This window comes from Rhinoderma darwinii, chromosome 2 (assembly GCF_050947455.1).
Source record: "Rhinoderma darwinii isolate aRhiDar2 chromosome 2, aRhiDar2.hap1, whole genome shotgun sequence".
Lineage (NCBI taxonomy): Eukaryota > Metazoa > Chordata > Amphibia > Anura > Rhinodermatidae > Rhinoderma > Rhinoderma darwinii.
In genome coordinates, this window is record NC_134688.1 from 63,768,406 (window position 1) to 63,789,065 (window position 20,660).

The 20,660-nt window shown below is 41.9% G+C and overlaps 1 protein-coding gene across 1 annotated transcript in view; it reads left to right on the forward strand.

The window, feature by feature from the left end:
* The first annotated feature begins 447 nt into the window (after positions 1-447).
* The window catches only part of RXFP2 (relaxin family peptide receptor 2), a 587,658-nt gene continuing 567,445 nt past the window's right edge, over positions 448-20,660 (forward strand). Inside the window, exon 1 of the mRNA XM_075851693.1 lies at positions 448-611. Within this exon, the coding sequence (XP_075707808.1) occupies positions 557-611 (55 nt within the window). The 5' untranslated portion in view covers positions 448-556. The remainder of the gene's footprint in view (positions 612-20,660) is intronic.

Consider the following 20,660-nt stretch of genomic DNA (forward strand, 5'->3'; position numbering starts at 1 on the left):
TTTTCAAGTACACAATGACTTTCGGAACTGTACTCTTTGCAGTTTTGTGATTGATTAAAGCATTTGTTTCGCTTCCTATGCCTCCCGCTTAATGTAAAAGCACGCAATGCAAAGATGTAAGTAAAAAAAACAAAAACATCTGTCTGTACTATTACACTATATCATGAGCTGATAGATGGCATGCGAGGCCAACTCAAGGTCTAGTCTAGTGCTGAGAATACCTGATTGCCATGACAGCATTAACTGTGGGCACGCTCACTACCGACACCAAAACACACAAAATACCCTAAACATGTACATAGTACAATCGCTTCAATTTCGGTGTGTCGCTGTAAATCTAGCACACAAAAGTCAGCCCTTGCTGTATTATACAGAACAGTGTAATGAGCATCACTTTGCCACGCAAGATCTGCCTCAGTAGCTGTGAGCTGATCCATCTGAGCATGCTCTGCAATGTGAGAAGCTTGCACAGGGATTTTCTGTCTCAGAGTAGCTTGGGAGGTATCCTAAGAAAGCATAACTACAAGTCCATCAGCCTTCTACCTAGTCTTAGACCATGGTAACTACAATGATTCTTTTCCTGCAGCTGGTTGTTTTTCTTCACATTAAAGGTAAGACCTGTGCTGTGTCATTCTATCTTCAAAGACATTTCTACAAGACTTGTCTATATCTTGCTTAGTGCATATTACGCTTTATATTGGCAGGTATATACAACTTTATTTAGAGGGTATATCTGTACAATCACTGACCAGTATGATATCTTGTCATTTTCACCTATTCTTACATTGTGTTCATTAAACGTACCCATATACAGATGTAGCAGAGCTAAATTTGTTATTTATCAGTTTCTCTTGTGACAACTCATTGAATTAAAATAGCGCAGTGGTTTTACCTGAAGTCCTATGAAAACCACAAGTTGTGTCAAACGACAAATACAGCTTGCTTGCACCGACTCAGCTCTGCTATATCTGTATAAAAATTCAATATGTAAAATATTGATTTATACTGATTGCTGCTAAATGAAGTCATATAAATATGGTGTAGATATTAATGTATGAAAATATTAACAGAATTTATGGATGGCAAGGGTTGTATATAACTAAGTAGTCTTGATGTACAGTGTTTCCACTATTGGTTCTTAAAATTTTTAAGTGAATATTTTACAAAGTTCTACATGTGTCATCAGTGATTGTGTGTAGTATCTAAACCGTCATATGAATGCAGCTAGGGAGTCAGTAAGGTTTGATAATGTCATTATTTAGTGTATAGATAGTAAATTTGCTGGCTTGACATTGTGAATTTAGATTTCTGCATTGGTTTTGAGAGACATTGTTCCTGTATTATGGGAAATTGAAGACGTATAGAAATACAATATGATTGGTCATCTTTTCTGTCTGACATATATAATGTATATTTACAGAGATTACCCTGTTCTGTATTAACTCAATGTAGATGAAAGTTTTATATTATAAGGCTAAAGTATCAATATCTATAAAAGTATCTATATTTTCCAATATTAAATATAGAACTAAGTATAATCAATTAGATTTTCATGTGCTTATTATAATATATATATAAAATAGATGATAGATAGATAGATAGATAGATAGATAGATAGATAGATAGATAGATAGATAGATAGATAGATAGATAGATAGATAGATAGATAGATAGATAGATGGATAGATAGATAGATAGATAGATAGATAGATAGATAGATAGATAGATAGATAGATAGATAGATAGATAGATAGATAGATAGATAGATAGATAGATAGATAGATAGATAGATAGGATATTATTCTGTATATTATATATTAATTTGTGCATGGGCATAGACATATATTTAATAGTTGTATTTACTTGTTGTTTATTACATATTTATTGCTTTATATGTGACATTGGGCAGTGACTCTCCATTATGGATACACTTTATTGAATTAATTAGATAAGCGCATGTGATGTTGCCGCAGCACTTTGGATTATTTTTGCATTACTTTTTCAATAATAACCTTGAAGCTAAAAGAAGATATCCAGTCCTCCCCGAAAATATTTTCCTGCTTAGAAAGCATTGGCCTAATGTTTGTTCTTTTTGTTTACTCATTGAATGTGACAGATGAAATATAAATGTATTGACAGAAGGTTTACAAACAGATTAATTCATCTAAAGTGGAAAGCTTTGCATTTTTTTTCCTGAATACAGACCTGTTTTCCTGACAGATGTGACTAGGAAGGACATACAACGCAGCCACCTAACAGATATCTCTCTGCTTGACTCAGTCATTTGTACAGAGTATAGTCTAAGCAGTGAAGATGTGTGTTTTACGGCCAGAAAATGTGCAGGAGAGCAGATATGTTCTGGCAGGGCTACTTTACAAAATTTGACTTATTAGATCTACATGCAAATTGTGCCAGGACATTTCTCATTGATTACTCCCCTGGATCCCAGATATTTGATCTAAATGCGCAACTGGTTAAACATCCCATACAGCTCCTCAGCTGATGTATATGCTATGTTAGTAAATGTACTAAATGTGTACTATACTGTAATGGTTAAAAGAAAGAACATCACTATAAAATTCTTATAATTTCAAACTGACTTTGGATGTTGGCACAGTTATACACAGATCTAAGGTTAAATGTAACAAGAAGATGAGAGAGAGAGAGAGAGAGAGAGAGAGAGAGAGAGAGAGAGAGAGAGAGAGAGATAGGTAGTAAAGAACCCCTATCAGTACCCTCTACTCAAACGCTATAAGAAATAAGACTAGCATGACCTCTCAACCTTAAATTCTTATCCATACCTTCCAATCTGTCTCCAATAACATGCTCATCACAATTTTTTTTTAACTCTCTATAATTGATTATATGGTGTATATATTAAAGATTTTCATCATCTGTCTAAGAAGACAACTATCAAACCCCAGTAAATAATTCATGTTAGTGAGCATTACATAGACATCAGTACCCAACTTGTTGCCATCTATGTAAAGCTTTGCATCCACAACTTGTATCATCTCCTTGGAACTGACAAGTGTGAATTTCACCTCTGAATATATGGTATTAAAGAAAGAATGAAATTGTCCCAGTTTTTCAGGTAGCCTAGCCAAATGAGAAACACGTCATCGATGTACCAACTCACAATGTATACATAGTTGTGGGATACATAGATGTGTTTCTGTTCCAACATGTCCATATATGCTATATTTTGGCATAAGTAAGCGCTATGTTAGAGCCCATAGCAGTAACCCTTAGTTGAATATAAAGTGCATCCTGAAAGAGAAAATAATTACATGTAAGGGTAATCTCTAAAAAGGGCAGTACGAACTCATGACATTTCAAAGAGAAATCTGAAGAGGCAAGTGCTCTACCTACTGCTGCTAGTCCGAGCTCATGGTCAATGGAACTTTATAAATGAACATCTTTGAAAGATACCAAAAAAATAAACCTGAAGGTTGTAATACAACATCCTGTAACTTAACAAAAAAAACGACTGTATTCCGTATATAAGATGTTGTCCATGTCATAGATGTACATAATGTTTTATCCAGAAACATAGCGTTATTGCTAAAAAAAAAAAAGAAGAGGCGCGCCCAGAATAATCGCCATCCCGCTGGGTTATGTAAAGACTTATGTATCTTTGGTAAAATGTATACTACAAGTGTAACCAGATTTTCAATAAAAAGAAACGTATGTAATTCAACGTCAATAATATTCATTAAATTTAGCATCATCAATTACAGTTTTAATACCTCTGGCTGTATAAAATGTATGCTCAGTATGTACTGTATATAGCAGTAGACACCCTCAACACTCAATTGTCTCTAGATTTCACTAATGTAAGTATGTATGTACTTGATCCAAAATGACAACCACACTGTTTGTACCTGCAGGTTTTCTGATGAGGCTACTTTCACTGCCCAAATCTTTAAGGGGCCTTATTTCTTCCCTTTTAAAAATTAGGATGTATAAATCTATGATCAATGATCAACACACCCTTTTTCAATGCATCAATGTAATTTTTACCACTAAAGTAAAGGCTTCTATTCACATTCGAAGGGGGTTGAATATAGCCATTGTCATGTAACTCAGATTGTGCTAAACAGAGGATTTAAGTCTTAATATTTCGTAGATGCTCTGTAAATGATGCCTTTTGTTTAATGGATATAAAAAATTATATAAATCCATCTCAAACTGAAACCAGGCAAAGTGAGATATGGGGCAGAATAATAAACCCTTATTCAGTAAGACATTTTTGTGTAGTTGCTAATTGAACAGAGGAAATATTTACCACTTCAAGTCCTGTTGGAGTTTCCTCTTCCTCAGAAGTTGTGTTCGTGGAATCATGGTCCTTCCTTGTTTTCAATTCTTTGACTTTAAACTTTCGTCTATGTCAAACAACTGCCAGTCCGGTGCATTTCCTGTCTTCAGTGATATTTCAAAGATGTCCCTAAAAAGGTCCTCTGTTTAATCCTTCTGGGAATCCAGTTGTTTCCATCGGAATTATTTTGGAGATAGGTGGTTGACCGCTCCCACCAGGTTTCACCTCATCAATTTGCCAAGTGTAGATTCTTCCTGCAGTATAGTCCATAATGTCCCTATGCCTTTAATGATACTCGACGGAAATTTATAAAATTCTTCAGTAGGAAGAATGGATCCCATACAGTAACTCTTGGTATTCTTTGTACCTTGTAATATTCACCAAGTGTCATCAGATTGTATTTGTAAAGTAATCTTTTTTTATTCTGATTCAAATCACCCCATCAAATCTGCTGTGGATGGTTTACCCAAAAAGGTGGCATCTACCACCAAACCTGGCATGTCTATAAAGTGAATTCATGTATAAATAAAAGTGCATCCATATAATATAAGAATATAATGTTACTCACAAGTGATAAAAAGTGATACATGGTTTAATAGAGACAATAACATCAATATCAGCACAGGTATTACAATATACTGTATGTTAGAACAGCTCACCATCATAGATCCGTTATATCAAACATATGAAGGAAAAAAAAGGGGCATTCTCAATGCACAACCTGGGATTCCTAGCCATGCTGGTACTTGCCAAACCTGAAGTTGTATATCATCTGCGATCTAACACGGGTAGGAATATTCACCTTACGATGGCCATTGACAATTCTGTGCATGTCAAAGCAGAACATGTAGACTCTTAGTAATAATGTCCGTACACTTCAAAAGTCGGTACATGCGCATAGGATCAGGGGAACAGATGATTACTGTCAGCAAACTGGCAATGTATCAGGGCCGACCCAGGTCCCCATAATAAGTGAAGACAGCCCATATATATCGGATCTAATGCATATAGAGAAATAAACACTGAGACACTAATCCGTACAACTAAGTAACAACCAGTCACACTACTAATCTGAACAGCATTTTATTTGAGACAAGTTGTAAATCCAATATTAGGTGCAATAACATGGTGTGCTCAAAGGACTACTCTAAACCCATACAGGGACATTATATTCCCACTTATGTGCACCAGTCCCATTCACAAAGTGCTCAGTTCATACAGTGACAGCACCCACCCACAAGCGCAGCATTTAAATAGCATCCCATAGTGAAGCATGAGATGCGCTGGATATGTCCCATCACGAGGTGCAGGCTACACTTTGCCACACAGGGTAACCATAGAAGAATAACCATAAAATAAAATTCAATACACCAAGGATATAGGCTCTTACATTTTTATTACCAAACCGATAGCGGGCAAAAATATGGGTGAACCTTTGGAAATAATGTGTTCGGTTGCCAACATTATAAAAAAAACAAACAGTTATATAAAAAGTTTGTACTGATATCAGACAAGTCTTAAATATGGATAATAATAGGTGGGTGTATAATTCTTGTGTCCCCTTAACTACATTTACATGTGTTACATTTATTCTAATGCATTTGTTTTTAGGCTGACAATTTTAAAAGTTCAGATAATATTCTTTATAATATATATTTTTTTTACAAAGATACTACTTTGAACTTTAACATGCTCTGTTTTAATTTAACAAACAACAGACTACTCTAATTTTACTTCATTTTGTATTTATTTTTATTATTTTAGCAGCAGTTTTTAATGGAATGAACATGAACTATTTAATACAGTATATATTTAATATGAACCTTAATATAAAAATAAAAACAAAATAAACAAATGAATAATAATATTATTATAGATTGAATTACAATTAAAAAAATTACAGCTGCAGCTAAATAATAACAATATATATATATATATATATATATATATATATATATATATATATATATATATATATATATATATATACAGTGAAGGAAATAAGTATTTGATCCCTTGCTGATTTTGTACGTTTGCCCACTGTCAAAGACATGAACAGTCTAGAATTTTTAGGCTAGGTCAATTTTACCAGTGAGAGATAGATTATATAAAAAAAAAAAAGAAAATCACATTGTCACAATTATATTTATTTATTTGCATTGTGCACAGAGAAATAAATATTTGATCCCTTTGGCAAACAAGACTTAATACTTGGTGGCAAAACCCTTGTTGGCAAGCACAGCAGTCAGACGTTTTTTGTAGTTGATGATGAGGTTTGCACACATGTTAGATGGAATTTTGGCCCACTCCTCTTTGCAGATCATCTGTAAATCATTAAGATTTCGAGGCTGTCGCTTGGCAACTCGGATCTTCAGCTCCCTCCATAAGTTTTCGATAGGATTAAGGTCTGGAGACTGGCTAGGCCACTCCATGACCTTAATGTGCTTCTTTTTGAGCCACTCCTTTGTTGCCTTGGCTGTATGTTTCGGGTCATTGTCGTGCTGGAAGACCCAGCCACGAGCCATTTTTAATGTCCTGGTGGAGGGAAGGAGGTTGTCACTCAGGATTTGACGGTACATGGCTCCATCCATTCTCCCATTGATGCGGTGAAGTAGTCCTGTGCCCTTAGCAGAGAAACACCCCCAAAACATAATGTTTCCACCTCCATGCTTGACAGTGGGGACGGTGTTCTTTGGGTCATAGGCAGCATTTCTCTTCCTCCAAACACGGCGAGTTGAGTTAATGCCAAAGAGCTCAATTTTAGTCTCATCTGACCACAGCACCTTCTCCCAATCACTCTCAGAATCATCCAGATGTTCATTTGCAAACTTCAGACGGGCCTGTACATGTGCCTTCTTGAGCAGGGGGACTTTGCGGGCACTGCAGGATTTTAATCCATTATGGCGTAATGTGTTACCAATGGTTTTCTTAGTGACTGTGGTCCCAGCTGCCTTGAGATCATTAACAAGTTCCCCCCGTGTCGTTTTCGGCTGAGCTCTCACCTTCCTCAGGATCAAGGATACCCCACGAGGTGAGATTTTGCATGGCGCCCCAGATCGATGTCGATTGACAGTCATTTTGTATGTCTTCCATTTTCTTACTATTGCACCAACAGTTGTCTCCTTCTCACCCAGCGTCTTACTTATGGTTTTGTAGCCCATTCCAGCCTTGTGCAGGTCTATGATCTTGTCCCTGACATCCTTAGTAAGCTCTTTGGTCTTGCCCATGTTGTAGAGGTTAGAGTCATACTGATTAATTGAGTCTGTGGACAGGAGTCTTTTATACAGGTGACCATATAAGACAGCTGTCTTTAATGCAGGCACCAAGTTGATTTGGAGCGTGTAACTGGTCTGGAGGAGGCTGAACTCTTAATTGTTGGTAAGGGATCAAATAATTATTTCTCTGTGCACAATGCAAATAAATATATATAATTTTGACTATGTGATTATCTTTTTTTTTTTTATATAATCTATCTCTCACTGGTAAAATTAACCTAGCCTAAAAATTCTAGACTGTTCATGTCTTTGACAGTGGGCAAACTTACAAAATCAGCAAGGGATCAAATACTTATTTCCTTCACTGTATATATATATGTATATATGTACTAGTATATATATATATACACACATATATTTGTTATTTTATATGTATATATATATATATATATATATATATAGGTAGAGATAAGCAGCACTCTGTGACAGATTCGAACACGGTAATGGGTGCAAGCAGGTAATCCAGATCCGTGGATTATAAGACATAAACGAAAGAAATCCCACAGCACTCCGATGGTTCCAAAAAGTATGTGATTTACTCAGTGAACAGCTGCAACGTTTCCGTCCTGCTATAGGACCATTTTCAATGCTTGAAAAAGGTCCTATAGCAGGACGGAAACGTTGCAGCTGTTGACTGAGTAAATCACATACTTTTTGGAACCATCGTAGTGCTGTGGGATTTCTTTCGTTTATATATATATATATATATATATATATATATATATAAAATGAAAAAAAGAGAAAAGCAGCACAGCTACAGCAGTGGGTGCAAACCTCCTGGGTTGAGGTTAAGAACCCTTGTAAATACAAAAGTTCAAATGAGGAGGCAGCACTCGAAGGAAATTGGTGAAAAAAGGTGATGTGTTTTATTCACCCCACAGGCAAGCAACGTTTGGATCCGTATCAATGGGATCTTTGTCAAGCCTTGACAAAGATCCCATTGAGACGGATCGAAGCGTTGCCTACCTGTTTGTAGCATGTGCATGGATTCTTAGGCCATTCAGACATGGTGGAATTGCTGTTGAATTCCGCTGCGGACAGTCCACAGTGGAATTCTGCAGCAGCCGTTTTTTTACTTTTGTTTCTATAATTTTTTAGGAAACTTAGTTTAGACATTGCGGAAAATAACTGTGCGGAAATTAGGCTGCGGTGCAGAATTTTCTCTCTGCAGCATGCACAATATGTTTCAGAGAAGTAGTGGAATTTCACTGCGGATTTCAGCCTTTGCAATGCAAAAACTGAAATCTGTGATATCTGCAATGTCTGAATTACCTGTCAAATATGCAAATGTTGGTGCAGATTTGTTGCGTAATTGCCCCCAATCTGCATCGACATTTGCTGCGGAAAAATTCTGCCATGTGTGAACGTGGTCTTACAAGCCCCATTCAGATTTATGGAACAGTCACAGAAATTTTTGCAACAAATCTGCCACATGCAAACCTACTCTAAGGGCATGGCCAGACATGGCGGAATTGCTCTGGAATGCCGCTGCGGACAGTCCACTGCGGAAATCCGCAGAGGACATTTTCTCCATTGGTTTCCACACCTTTTTAGTTAGGTCCGTGCTGACGTGGCCGAAAACTCCACTGCGGACCATAGGCTGCAGTGCAGAATTTGGTGTCCGCAGCATACACTGGCTGTTGCGGACTTGTTGCGGAATTTCTCCATTGTCTTCAATGGAGACTCAAAATACTGCAATGAAATCCGCAGATGTTTTGTGTGTTGCGTTGCGGATTGGTTTTACGAACAGGATATTTCTTCATTCTGGCTGGACCTTTGTGTTTCGAGGTCTATAGCCAGACTGAGATGAAATGTTTTAAAAGACAGCAGGAAGTACTCTTCACCTGAATACGCAACGGCTAATCCGCAGAAAATTACTGCACATTTTAGGCAAAGTCGCAACGGAATCTGCAACGTAGATTATGTGCGGCATTGATGCGGACAGTGTCTGCAGAAATACGCCACATCTGGCCATGCCCTTACTGTTGTTTAAAAACAGATAATGTGCTGACTAAACCAAACTAAATTGATGTTAAATATATTCATGATGTTTTCTTGGTTTTAAAAATTGTATTTGGTTTGTTTAGTTCTGAGAAGCTTGCTTATGAGAAAAATTGTGAACTTTTCCTGTTATTCATGTGATTTATATAGTAAATATTTCTGTATATTTGCTTAGCGTACAATCTGGTGTTTTTGGAGTAACTTTGAAGTATATTATATAGTTTACCCACGAAAAAAAATATTTTTAAGACATTTATGTTTACCAGCTAACGTGTCATTAGAGACTTTTATTGCTATGAGTATGTAATAGTTAATAAGTTATTATTATATAAAAATAGTAGCGTTCACATACATGTGTTAGTCTTTCAATGTGGAGACCACATGTCAGATTACACCTTTAGAGCTCATGCACATGGACTTCCATCAATTAATGTATGTGTTTGCGTTCACAGCTATAGGGACATTGGAATATTATGTTAATATGGGAAACAATGGAAATTATCAATAAATGTACACAAACATTTTCAGCAATTTATCTTAAATTAGTGGCATTGCTCATGAACACACGCAAGTCATTAAAGGCTCATGCATGTATCCATATTAATATTTCATACAACCTCTGAGTTTTACAAAACCATAATACCAGAAATGTATGGGGCCCTACTGTAACACCCAATGCCTCAGGTGCCATAATACGGAGATATTCTAGCCTAGAAGCATTGATTTTAGAGGAGAATAGCTCTGTAATACAGTGCTGTATGAAGGCACCATGCGGCAGCACACTCTGTAGTAGGGAGCCATAAGGAATCCATGTGCTAATGTACAGGCATAATTTATTAACGGTTACCTACACCTTTCACCATTTATTAGGGAATTTATTCTAAACTATTTCCTAACATACTTTTACTATCAAACATGTTTTTCATTTAACTAATGGAGTGATATAAAAGAAGTGAACTCTAAAATACAAGTTCTTAGATCTCTGCAATTCCACATTCCTACAACAGACTCCAGGCTACTACGGGTTTCAGTGTATTGCGTTCTGTATTCAGCTTATCTGATTTAGATGACAAACTATCCTAAAAGTGTTGGTAGCTGCAGAGGGAAAGTACGTCATATTTTTAATTCTTCAGTTCTGCAGTCAGGTAATATTGTTCCATGGGCTTCCTCAGATCTTCGAAAACATAAAATGTTAAAGACTCTTTTTGAATCATGAAATGTTGTTTTTTTTTAATGTCACGTTAGAGATGTGTATTACAGACTTGGGAAGTGTTAGACTGGCTGTGTTTTTATTTCTGAAAACTGTTCTGAAATTTCAGACTTTGCTGTCAGGATAATGTCTCTCAGATTGGACTTTTTTGTGCCTATTAAGTTTGAAGAATATATATTATCTTTTTGTTTTTTCTAACTTACATGATAAACGCATAACTAGCATATCCATACTAGCAGACAGTGTCCATATACAAACTCATATAGCCAGCAACAACCTAATAGCATCCCTTCACCTAATACCAAATTCATACTTAGCCCCTCCGCTAAAATTTATGTAACCCACGGGAGCTCACAGACAGTTAAGTAATTAAAGTTAAGCTGTTAGGTCACATGTCTGACAGCAGAGCAGAGGTATACAGCAGTCTGTTTCCAATGGCAACAGGAAGGCTAAGTAAATCAGCTCAACACAAAGGTAATCTAATAAGCAAACTCAAGTAAGGAGAGCAATGGAGTGGGGTGAAACCATAGCGGAGTGCGGCTTGACTGGGGCAGAAGTAACAGGATCAATAATGGGGATTAGTGGGATTTTAGTGGAGGCTTGTAATACTTAATTTTGGCCTGGGGTATGGGTATGGCCTGGGAGGGGATATATAAAGGAGAGGAAAAGGGAGTTAACCTCATTCAGTAACAGTATAGAGAAGTTGTAGGTTGCTGCAGGAGTAGCTAGTTTCAGCTTCAGGAAGCATGGCGTCTTCCATGGATGAATTTCTGGCGGCCGTCCGGCAGGTGGTGACTCAGCGAGGACAGGACTGAGTGCAGGCCACACTAATGGCTGCAGTGGCCGGTCCTGGGGAAGCAAGGACAGCACTTCCGGTCCAGGAGCGGGCCCGCCGTTCCAGGCCACCAGGCCGCCCAAGTCCAGAGCCCACGCCCAGGGTTCGGCGCCGGCTTGGGAGCCCCACATGGGACCCTCCCGTAGTTGCAGGCAGGCAACGGTCTGCTCCGGTGGGCCTGCGGTCGGGGAGGAATCCCGTGCACCGGCGGAACCCAGCGGAAGGTGGGAGAGGGGCCGCCCCTCCTCCCCCTCCTAATCGTCGCATTGAAGCGGAGGAATCGGCGGCTACATCCCCAGGTGAGAGACCGGCCGGGGAGGCAGCCATGCAGGGGGACGTACCTGCTACGGGAGCCCCCGTTCCCTGCGGCGGGCTGGCTCTCGGAGGAAGAGGGCGACTGCAGCTTCCCCTGCGTGGGCCCTGCAGATCTGGCCGCGGCCTGCACAGTCCGGCTGGCCGATGGCTTGGACAAAGAGGAGGGGCGGAGCCTGTATTCCTTGCTGCCGCACGTGCTGCTGGAGCAGCAATAGCGGCTGGAGAGCCCCAGGAAGAGGGTGAAATCATGGATGAAGACGACGCAGACGACGTGCCAACACGGAGGGGTCCTCCTTCAGGAGATGCGACGGCCGTTAGACCTACTAGACGGCCTGGATGTCGGGACGGAGCTTTCACGGCGGCTGCTGGGGATCCTGCCCAGGGACAGCCAGGTTAGGGCACTTCGGCGCAAATGTGGAATTGTCCAAGTGTGGGGGCTGTTTTACCCGTGGGGGTTGAGGGACATGAGCGTATAATTCAGGGAGTGTTGTCGGGTATGTTCGAATGGTTGGCACGTGTTGGGGGGCTCACGGGGGTTTAGGGTCCCCCCGCGATGGCGTGGTCAGCGTTAGGGTCGCAGCCGGATGTCAGTGTGGTAGTTGCGCACCCGCCCGTTGCGTTACCGGCAACTGCGGGGGGAGCTGGAGAGGTTGCGGTGGGTGCCCCGGGGGCTGGGACTGTAGTGAGCGTCGCATCCAACGGGGGGGATGCGCTCGCAAGCACAAATGAAACGAGGGACGGTGTTGAAAAAGCTAAGGCGGTGAAGGAAGTGAGGCTGGCGGACGCGGCAAAAGGGGAGGTATACGTGTGCTTTGAAGGTCCGTTAGGCGCTCATTTAAAAATAGAGACCAAGGAGAAAATTTGGAAGGACGAATTTGTTGAAATCTTCTCTTTGTTGCCTCTAGAAAAATTTAACTTGGATAGGGTTAAACCGGACGAGAGTAAAAAGGACGAGGAGGAGAAGCGTCGTTATCGCTTAATTCCCCACACTTTCCCTCACACAAATTGGTTGCAGGCTTTTGCAATCTTGGCAAGCGTAGTGGGAGAGAAGGCAAGATTGGGGAGGCTTATCGTGTGTACGGGGGCATGGCGTGGTTACGGTACGACGAGCAGTTCCGCCAGAGGAAGTCGGTACGGCCTAGTTTGCGTTGGGACCACAAGGACATTGGTCTTTAGATGAAGCTTATGGCGGCGCCAAAAGGGGGAGGACAGTCCTTTCCCGGACCAGCCGGGGGCTCCTCAGCAGCGGGGTTCCCGGCCAGTTCGCGCAAGGGCTGCTGTTGGCAGTTCAATGAGGGACACTAAGTTCTTGTCGGAATGCCGCTACAAGCACGAGTGCTCTGGTTGCGGAGGAGGACACAGCTTGTCGCGATGTTTCAAGCAGGGAAAAGGAAGAGGCGCAGAGGTTGGACAAAAGAGGGGTGACGCCAGTGAGGGTGGCAGAGATGCTGGGGTTCCTCGGTAGGTATCCAGATAAGGCGGCAGCAGAGTTATTGCGGGCGGGGATTTCAGACGGTTTTCGTATCCCTTGTCGTTTGGCCGGTTTGGGGCGGGTTTATAAGAATTTTCATTCGGCGTTAGAACAATCGGGGATAGTTTAAAAAAAAATAGAGAAGGAAGTTCGACTGGGGCGGATCACGGGGCTGTTTTGCGATTCTCCGTGGCCTAATATGTGGGTTTCTCCTTTGGGCTTGGTACCAAAGAAGGAACCTAACAAATTTCGCCTCATTCATCACCTGTCGTAACCTGCGGGTGGGTCGGTGAATGATGGCATTGATCCTGACTTATGTTCGGTGTCTTATACGTCATTTGACACCGCCGTTTTGTGGGTTTGGAAATTTGGTAGGGGCTCCTTGCTAGCAAAAACCGACATCGAGTCAGCTTTTAGGTTACTGCCAGTACATCCTGATAGTTTCCCATTGCTGGGGTTTTGCTGGCAAGGAGCTTTTTACGTAGATTGTTGTCTTCCAATGGGCTGTTCAATATCTTGCGCATATTTTGAGGCGTTCAGTTCCTTTTTGGAGTAGGTGGTGCAACAGGAGGCGGGCTGAATGTCGGTATTGCATTATCGCGACGATTTTTTGTTTGTGGGCTCACCAGGTTCGAGGATCTGTTCAATTTTGTTGCATACCATGGAGCGGGTAGCGGGTTTGTTTGGGGTCCCGTTGGCGCCTGAAAAAACGGAAGGTCCGGCGACTCAGGTGAAGTTTTTAGGGATCATAATTGATACCGAATGGATGGACTGCAGTTTGCCGGTTGATAAAGTGTTATATTTGCGCGATACAATAGCTAAAATGGCGGGGATGCGAAAAGCACAGCTGTGGGAAGTTCAGTCCTTGTTAGGTAAATTGAATTTCGCCTGTAGAATTCTGCCGATGGGAAGGGTGTTCTGCCGCCGGCTGGCCTTAGTTACGGCGGGGGTGGCGGAACCTCATCATTTCGTTCGCTTGTCGGCTGACGTGCGGGCAGATTTAGCAATCTGGCAGGAGTTTCTGGGGTGCTACAATGGAAGGTCTGTGTGGATGGAGGCGGTAGTGTCCAATGTTGATCTCGAGATGCATACGGATGCATCGGGAGTGCACGGATTTGGGGCATATTTTCAAAGAGAGTGGTGTCGCAGGGACGTGGCCGGCCTCTTGGAGGGAGGAGGGGCTGGTGACCAATTTGGCATTGTTGGAATTGTTCCCCATTGTTTTGGTAGCTGAGATATGGGGCGAGCAGCCAAAAAATAAGAGGGTGCATTTTTGCTGCGATAACTTGGGGGTAGTCCAGGCCATTAACAAGCAGACGGCCAGTTCCCCCCCGGTGGTAAAATTGCTGCGCCAACTGGTGCTGCGTTATCTCAACTTGAATGTGTGTTTTGTTGCTGTCCATGTTCCGGGTATTGTTAAAGATATCGCTGATTCTCTTTCTCGGTTTCAGTGGGACAAGTTTCGCAGGTTTGCACTGGGAGCGGAGCAACATGAGAAGTCCTGCCCTCCCTGGCTGTGGGACGTGGTCTAGGGGTATCGGCAGCGCTGATTAGACGGTCCGTGAGTTCTAGTACCTGGGCGGCTTATTCCAGGGTGTGGTCTCGTTGGGAAGGCTTGATGCAACAAGTGGGTGTACCGGTGGCGGATGACTCCTTGGAAACTTTGTTGTTATATTTTATTGGTTTGTCGTTTAGCGAGGGGGCATCTTTTTCAGTGGCGTCTCAGAGAGTGGCTGCAGTGGCCTTTTGGTGTAAGTTGCACGGAGTACGCGATGTGTCCAAGTCCTTTTTGGCACGATAGGCACTTAAGGGCTACCGAAAAGGCAGGGCGTGGCGGGATGTTAGGCGCCCCGTATCATTCGAGTTACTGGGAAAGTTGTGTGTCAGTCTCGGGGCTGTTTGTACTTCACAGTATGAAGTTGTTTTGTTCCAGGCAGCATTTTCATTAGCATTTTTTGGGGCGTTTTGGATTTCAGAGTTGGTATCACGGAGTGGCCTGGCGGTTGGGGGTTTGCTATTGGATGACGTGGCAGTACTGGGTGACATGGTTTCTTGTTTGATTAGGCGGTCAAAAACGGACCAGATTGGAAAAGGAGTGAAAGTGGTGCTTTCACGTTTGGAGGGCTCCCCATGGGCACCAGTAGGGTGTGTGGAGCGCTTCTTGAATATTCGGAAGACGGGCGGTGACTCTTTCTTAATACACGGGAATGGCAAGTCATTGTCTCAGTTTCAGTTTATTGCGGTTTTCAGAAAGTGTTTGGTGGCACTGGGTTTGGTTGCTAGGGATTTCTGTTCGCATTCGGTGGGGTCTTGGGGAGTCTGTGATTAAGTAGATTGGGCGTTGGGAATCTGCTAGGTTCAAGGGGTATGTTCGTCCTCAGTTGTTATAGTAGTGGTGTTCCTGCTTAAAAAATGCGGAGGTGTTGTGTTTGAGTCTTTGTATACTATGTTGTTATTTCTATTTCAGGAGTGGCACCGTGTCTGGCGTGGATTGTGGGTCATTCTTACGTGTACTGGGGCGCACTGCGAGCCTATGTTCGACCGGACGGGCGGCAATTGGGTTTCCACAGGGCAGATATGCAGGTTCGCTGGTTAGGGCTGCGGGGCATGCTGTGGAACAGGGTGTTGTCGGAGGTCCAGTTCTATGCAGGCATGGATAGGCCGTCGGATATCTTATTGCTACACGTCGGGGGTAACGATTTGGGGATCCGCCTCTCTAGAGAGATCGTGTGGGACATCAAATTAGACCTGTTAAGGCTCTGGTCATCATTTCCTAAATTGATTGTCATCTGGTCGGATATCGTGGCCAGACAGGCGTGGCGGAATGCGAGGAGTGTGGAGGGGTTGAACAGGGCCAGGGCTAAAATAAACAAAGAGGTGTCACGTTTTGTCCGCCATAACGGGGGTTTTGCAGTGCGGCACAAAGAATTGGAGATACTGTCCCCTGGGATATCGCTGCAGCGATGGGGTTCACTTAGCCCGGTAGGCAAAGATATGTGGTGCTTAGGCCTGCAGGACGGATTGGAATTAGCCCTCAAGGTTTGGCGGGACGGCCTCCAGTAAGGATTCACTGTGGTCCGTCTGTGGCGGGGAGAATGGGTCCTTGGAGGCAGAAATTTTATGGTCAGGTGCACGAAAATGGGCCGTGCATCTGAAGGTGTAATACAACGAATAGAGTCCTGGGGGGAAGGAGTCCCCCAGGAATAGTTGGAGAGTTGTATTTTGGTGCCCTTAGGCCAGGTGTGGATGGCTAAGGGTAAGGAGTTTTACCTTACTTGGAGAGTAGGGGTTAAAAAATGGAGACTGCCTCTAAGGATCGCTTTTTCCCCCCAAAATGGAGAAGATAGAACAGGGAATAACTTCTAGGATGTTTTTGTTGATTATTTGTCATTTTACATTGTATTTTATGTAAAGTTATTTATGAAAGTTGTTTATGAAAAAGTTATTTATAAAATGTTGTTAATAAATATGGCTGCTATGGCCTTTCTCCAACAACGGCAGTGGAGTCTTTATTGGGGGAGAAAAGGTGGGGCCATGGTAGAGACGGGTGTCAATCTTCTGTCCTTAAAGTCAGGAGAGCAATGGAGCGTGGTGAAACCGTAGCGGAGTGCGGCTTGACTGGGGCAGAAGTAACAGGATCAATAATGGGGATTAGTGGGATTTTAGTGGAGGCTTGTACTTAATTTTGGCCACTAGATGGGGTATGGGTGTGGCCTGGGAGGGGATATATAAAGGAGAGGAAAAGGGAGTTAACCTCATTCAGTAACAGTGTAGAGAAGTTCCCGCCCACTCGCACATTATAAGTAAGGGGTTATTCTTGTCATAGCAGTTGGGTAATAGCGGGGAGAAGCGGTACTTGGAGGCAGAAATGTTATGGTCAGGTGCACGAAAATGGGCCGTGCAACTGAAGGTGTAATACAATTGAAGAAAAACACAAAAATGAAGAATTAGCTCTTGCGGACTCAGGTCATGTATCACATGGTAGCCCATTCATTACATTTGGTGCCATGTAATACTACATAACAATGGGCAAGCTGCAACTTCCCTCAGAAATATCAGCTAATCGCCTGATCAGAATAGTTACTGGGGCTTCTTTATTCCGAAAAGGGCTTGTCTTGTTGGGACAACCCCTTTAATGTTTATATATAAAGGCTGAAAGCAGCCATGTACACTATAAATATTTTTGGAGTCTGTGAAATAAGGCAGCAGATATTGAAAAGAGCAGAAAAACTGAAGCTTGCCACACATTTTCCGGGAATAACTCTTGATGCCAGCCAGTTGGCACAGTCCAGACACTTGTTCAGGCTCAAAACAAGCATTGGCCAGAGCACTAAAATGATTAATATTATGGTCAGTCACACTGGAAATTGCTACGTGATCTGGATATATGATTTGCCTGTTGGAATTTAGTTCTGATTGGCCATATCTTATTAAAACTGCCAATATCTGTGCATCCTTGCCCACAAGTAAATGACAATGTGTATGCTCATTATGATTCCAGACCTGCATACAATTAGCTACTTAATTGAGATGATTAAACACATTTGTCACATCTTTGGTAGATCAAGAGTTAAATAATGCTTTAGTAATCACACAAGTCCCTTTTGAATACAATGTTAGGTTTATTTATATAGTTTCTCAATGTTTCATACTGCCTTTATTCTCCTGTTTAGTTTCTATCTAATTATATATTTGAAAGGGTCTAAATGTGTAGATAGATAGATCGATCGATCGATCGATCGATCGATCGATCGATAGATAGATAGATAGATACAGTGGCATAGCTATAGGGGTTGCAGCGGTCACAAATGCGACCTGGTTCGTACCCGGCCCCTCCCAGTGTCCCTGGTGGCGGTGGGTACCGGGTAATAATGGGGGTTAGTGTTAGCCTTTGCACCGGCATAACATTAAGCCTCGCCTTAGTAATGGACGCTGTCAATCAGCCAGTAGCTATTACGAAGGTGGTAATAATAACGTTTAAAAAAATAAAAGGACATAGAAAAAATAGTTTATTGAAGTAAAAAAGACACACAACCCTCGTTAACAACTTTATTGAGAATTTAAAAAAAATGCTGTCATTGAAGTAGTCCCCCAATCCGATGTAGTCCAACGAACCTGTAAAACATACAAAAATAAATAGTAACACATAAAGAAGCAAAACAATTATAATTCTTACTTTTCCTGGGTCCAGCGCCAATGTCAGCGAGCTGGGCCCTATATCTAATCCTATCATTTGTGATACTGTCTGCTGAGCCACTGTTTCTAATCCAATCATGTGTGATACTGTCTGCTGAGCAACTGTATCTAATCCTATCCATAGTTTATAGGGTCATAGTGCTATAGATATGCTGTCTCCTATACACACATATGCCAGAGGCGTAGCTAGGTTCTCCAGTACCCGGGGCAAAGATTCAGTTTGGCGCCCCCCCCCCCCCCCACAAAACCTCTTTCCCGACATCTCCTTCTCCGTCGCCATGTTTGTTTTCCCTAACAATCGATGAGGTGTCCTTTTTTTCCACATTTTTTTATGTAACTCGAGCATAAAGCCATTTGTACATTTTCATAGTTCTATGTACAGCACCCAAACCAAGCAAATTGCATATATACAACACCAGAACAAAGCTAATTACATATATACAGCACCATAACAAAGCTCAGTACCTATATACAGTACCAGAACCAAACTCAATACATATTTACAGCACCAGAAACAAGCTCAGTACATATATACAGTGCCAGAACCAAGCTCAGTACATAAATACAGTACCAGAACCGAACTCAGTATATATATACACAGCACCAGAACCAAGCTCAGTACATATATACAGTGCCAGAACAAAGCTCAGTACATATATACAGTGCCAGAACAAAGCTCAGTACATATATACAAGATCAGAACCAAGCTCAGGACATAAATACACCCCCAGAACCAAGCTCAGCACATAAATACAACACCAGCACGAATACAGCTCAATTTAGTGCAACCCCTGCAGTATAGGTTTGCACTAAATTGTATACAGCTCCCAGCATTGCCCAACAATGATAAGGATATGCTGGGAGTTGCTGTTTCACAAAAAAATCATATCATAATTATACAACCCATCATCTCGCTGCAGATCATACAGTGAATACAGTACTGATTAGAGGCAGAATAAACATATACATTAAGTGACTCACCGGTGACGATCTCAGATCCCAGTTGTTCTTTTTCTCTTTTTTTCTCCATCCGGTCAAGACCTCTATGATTACTTCTCCCGGCCACAGCCTATTTCTGCAGTTTGCAACTCAGATGTCTTGAGCTTCTCACTGTTCAAACATTTCTGCACTTATAAACAAATATAAAGTTATCATGGTGCCAGACACTTAAAAATACTTAAATATAATAGCACCATACACTGTACCTCTAACTATAATAGCACCATACACTGTCCATGATTATAATAGCACCATACACTCCACGTCTAATTATAATATCACCATACACTGTTCCCACTTTAGATAGTGCCCACCATAGAGCCCCATGTAGATAGTGTCCTACATAGATCCCCCTGTAGATAGTGACCCCCATAGAGCCCCTGTAGATAGTGCCCCACATACAGCCCCCTGTAGAGAGTGTCCCACATATAGCCACCCCTGTACATTCTGCCCACATATAGCCACCACTGTAAATAGTGCCCCGCATGTAGCTCCCAAGTAGATAGTGCCCCACATATAGCCCCCTGTAGATAGTGCTCCACATATAGCCCACCCCTGTAGATAGTGCCCTACATATATTCATATATCTCCCCCTATAAATAGTGCTCCACGTGTAGCCCACCCCCGTATATAGTGCCTCACATATAGCTCCCCCTATAGTGCTCCATATATAGCCTAGCCCTGTATATAGCCGCCTGTAGATATAGCCCACCCCTGTATATAGTGTCCAACATATAGCCCACCCCTGTAGATAGTGCCCTACATATATCTCACCCTATAAATAGTGCTGCACATTTAGCCCACCCCTGTATATAGTGCCTCACATATAGCTCCCCCTATAGTGGCCCACATATAGCCCACCAATGTATATAGACCTCCCTATAGCTAGAGCCGACCTCTGTATATAGCCCCCCCGGTAGATAGAGCCGACCTCTGTATATAGCCCCCCCCCCTGATGATAGAGCCTGCCATCTGTAGATAGAGCCCCCCTGTAGACAATGTCACTTACATTTTTATTAGGATAAAAAACCAAAAACTTT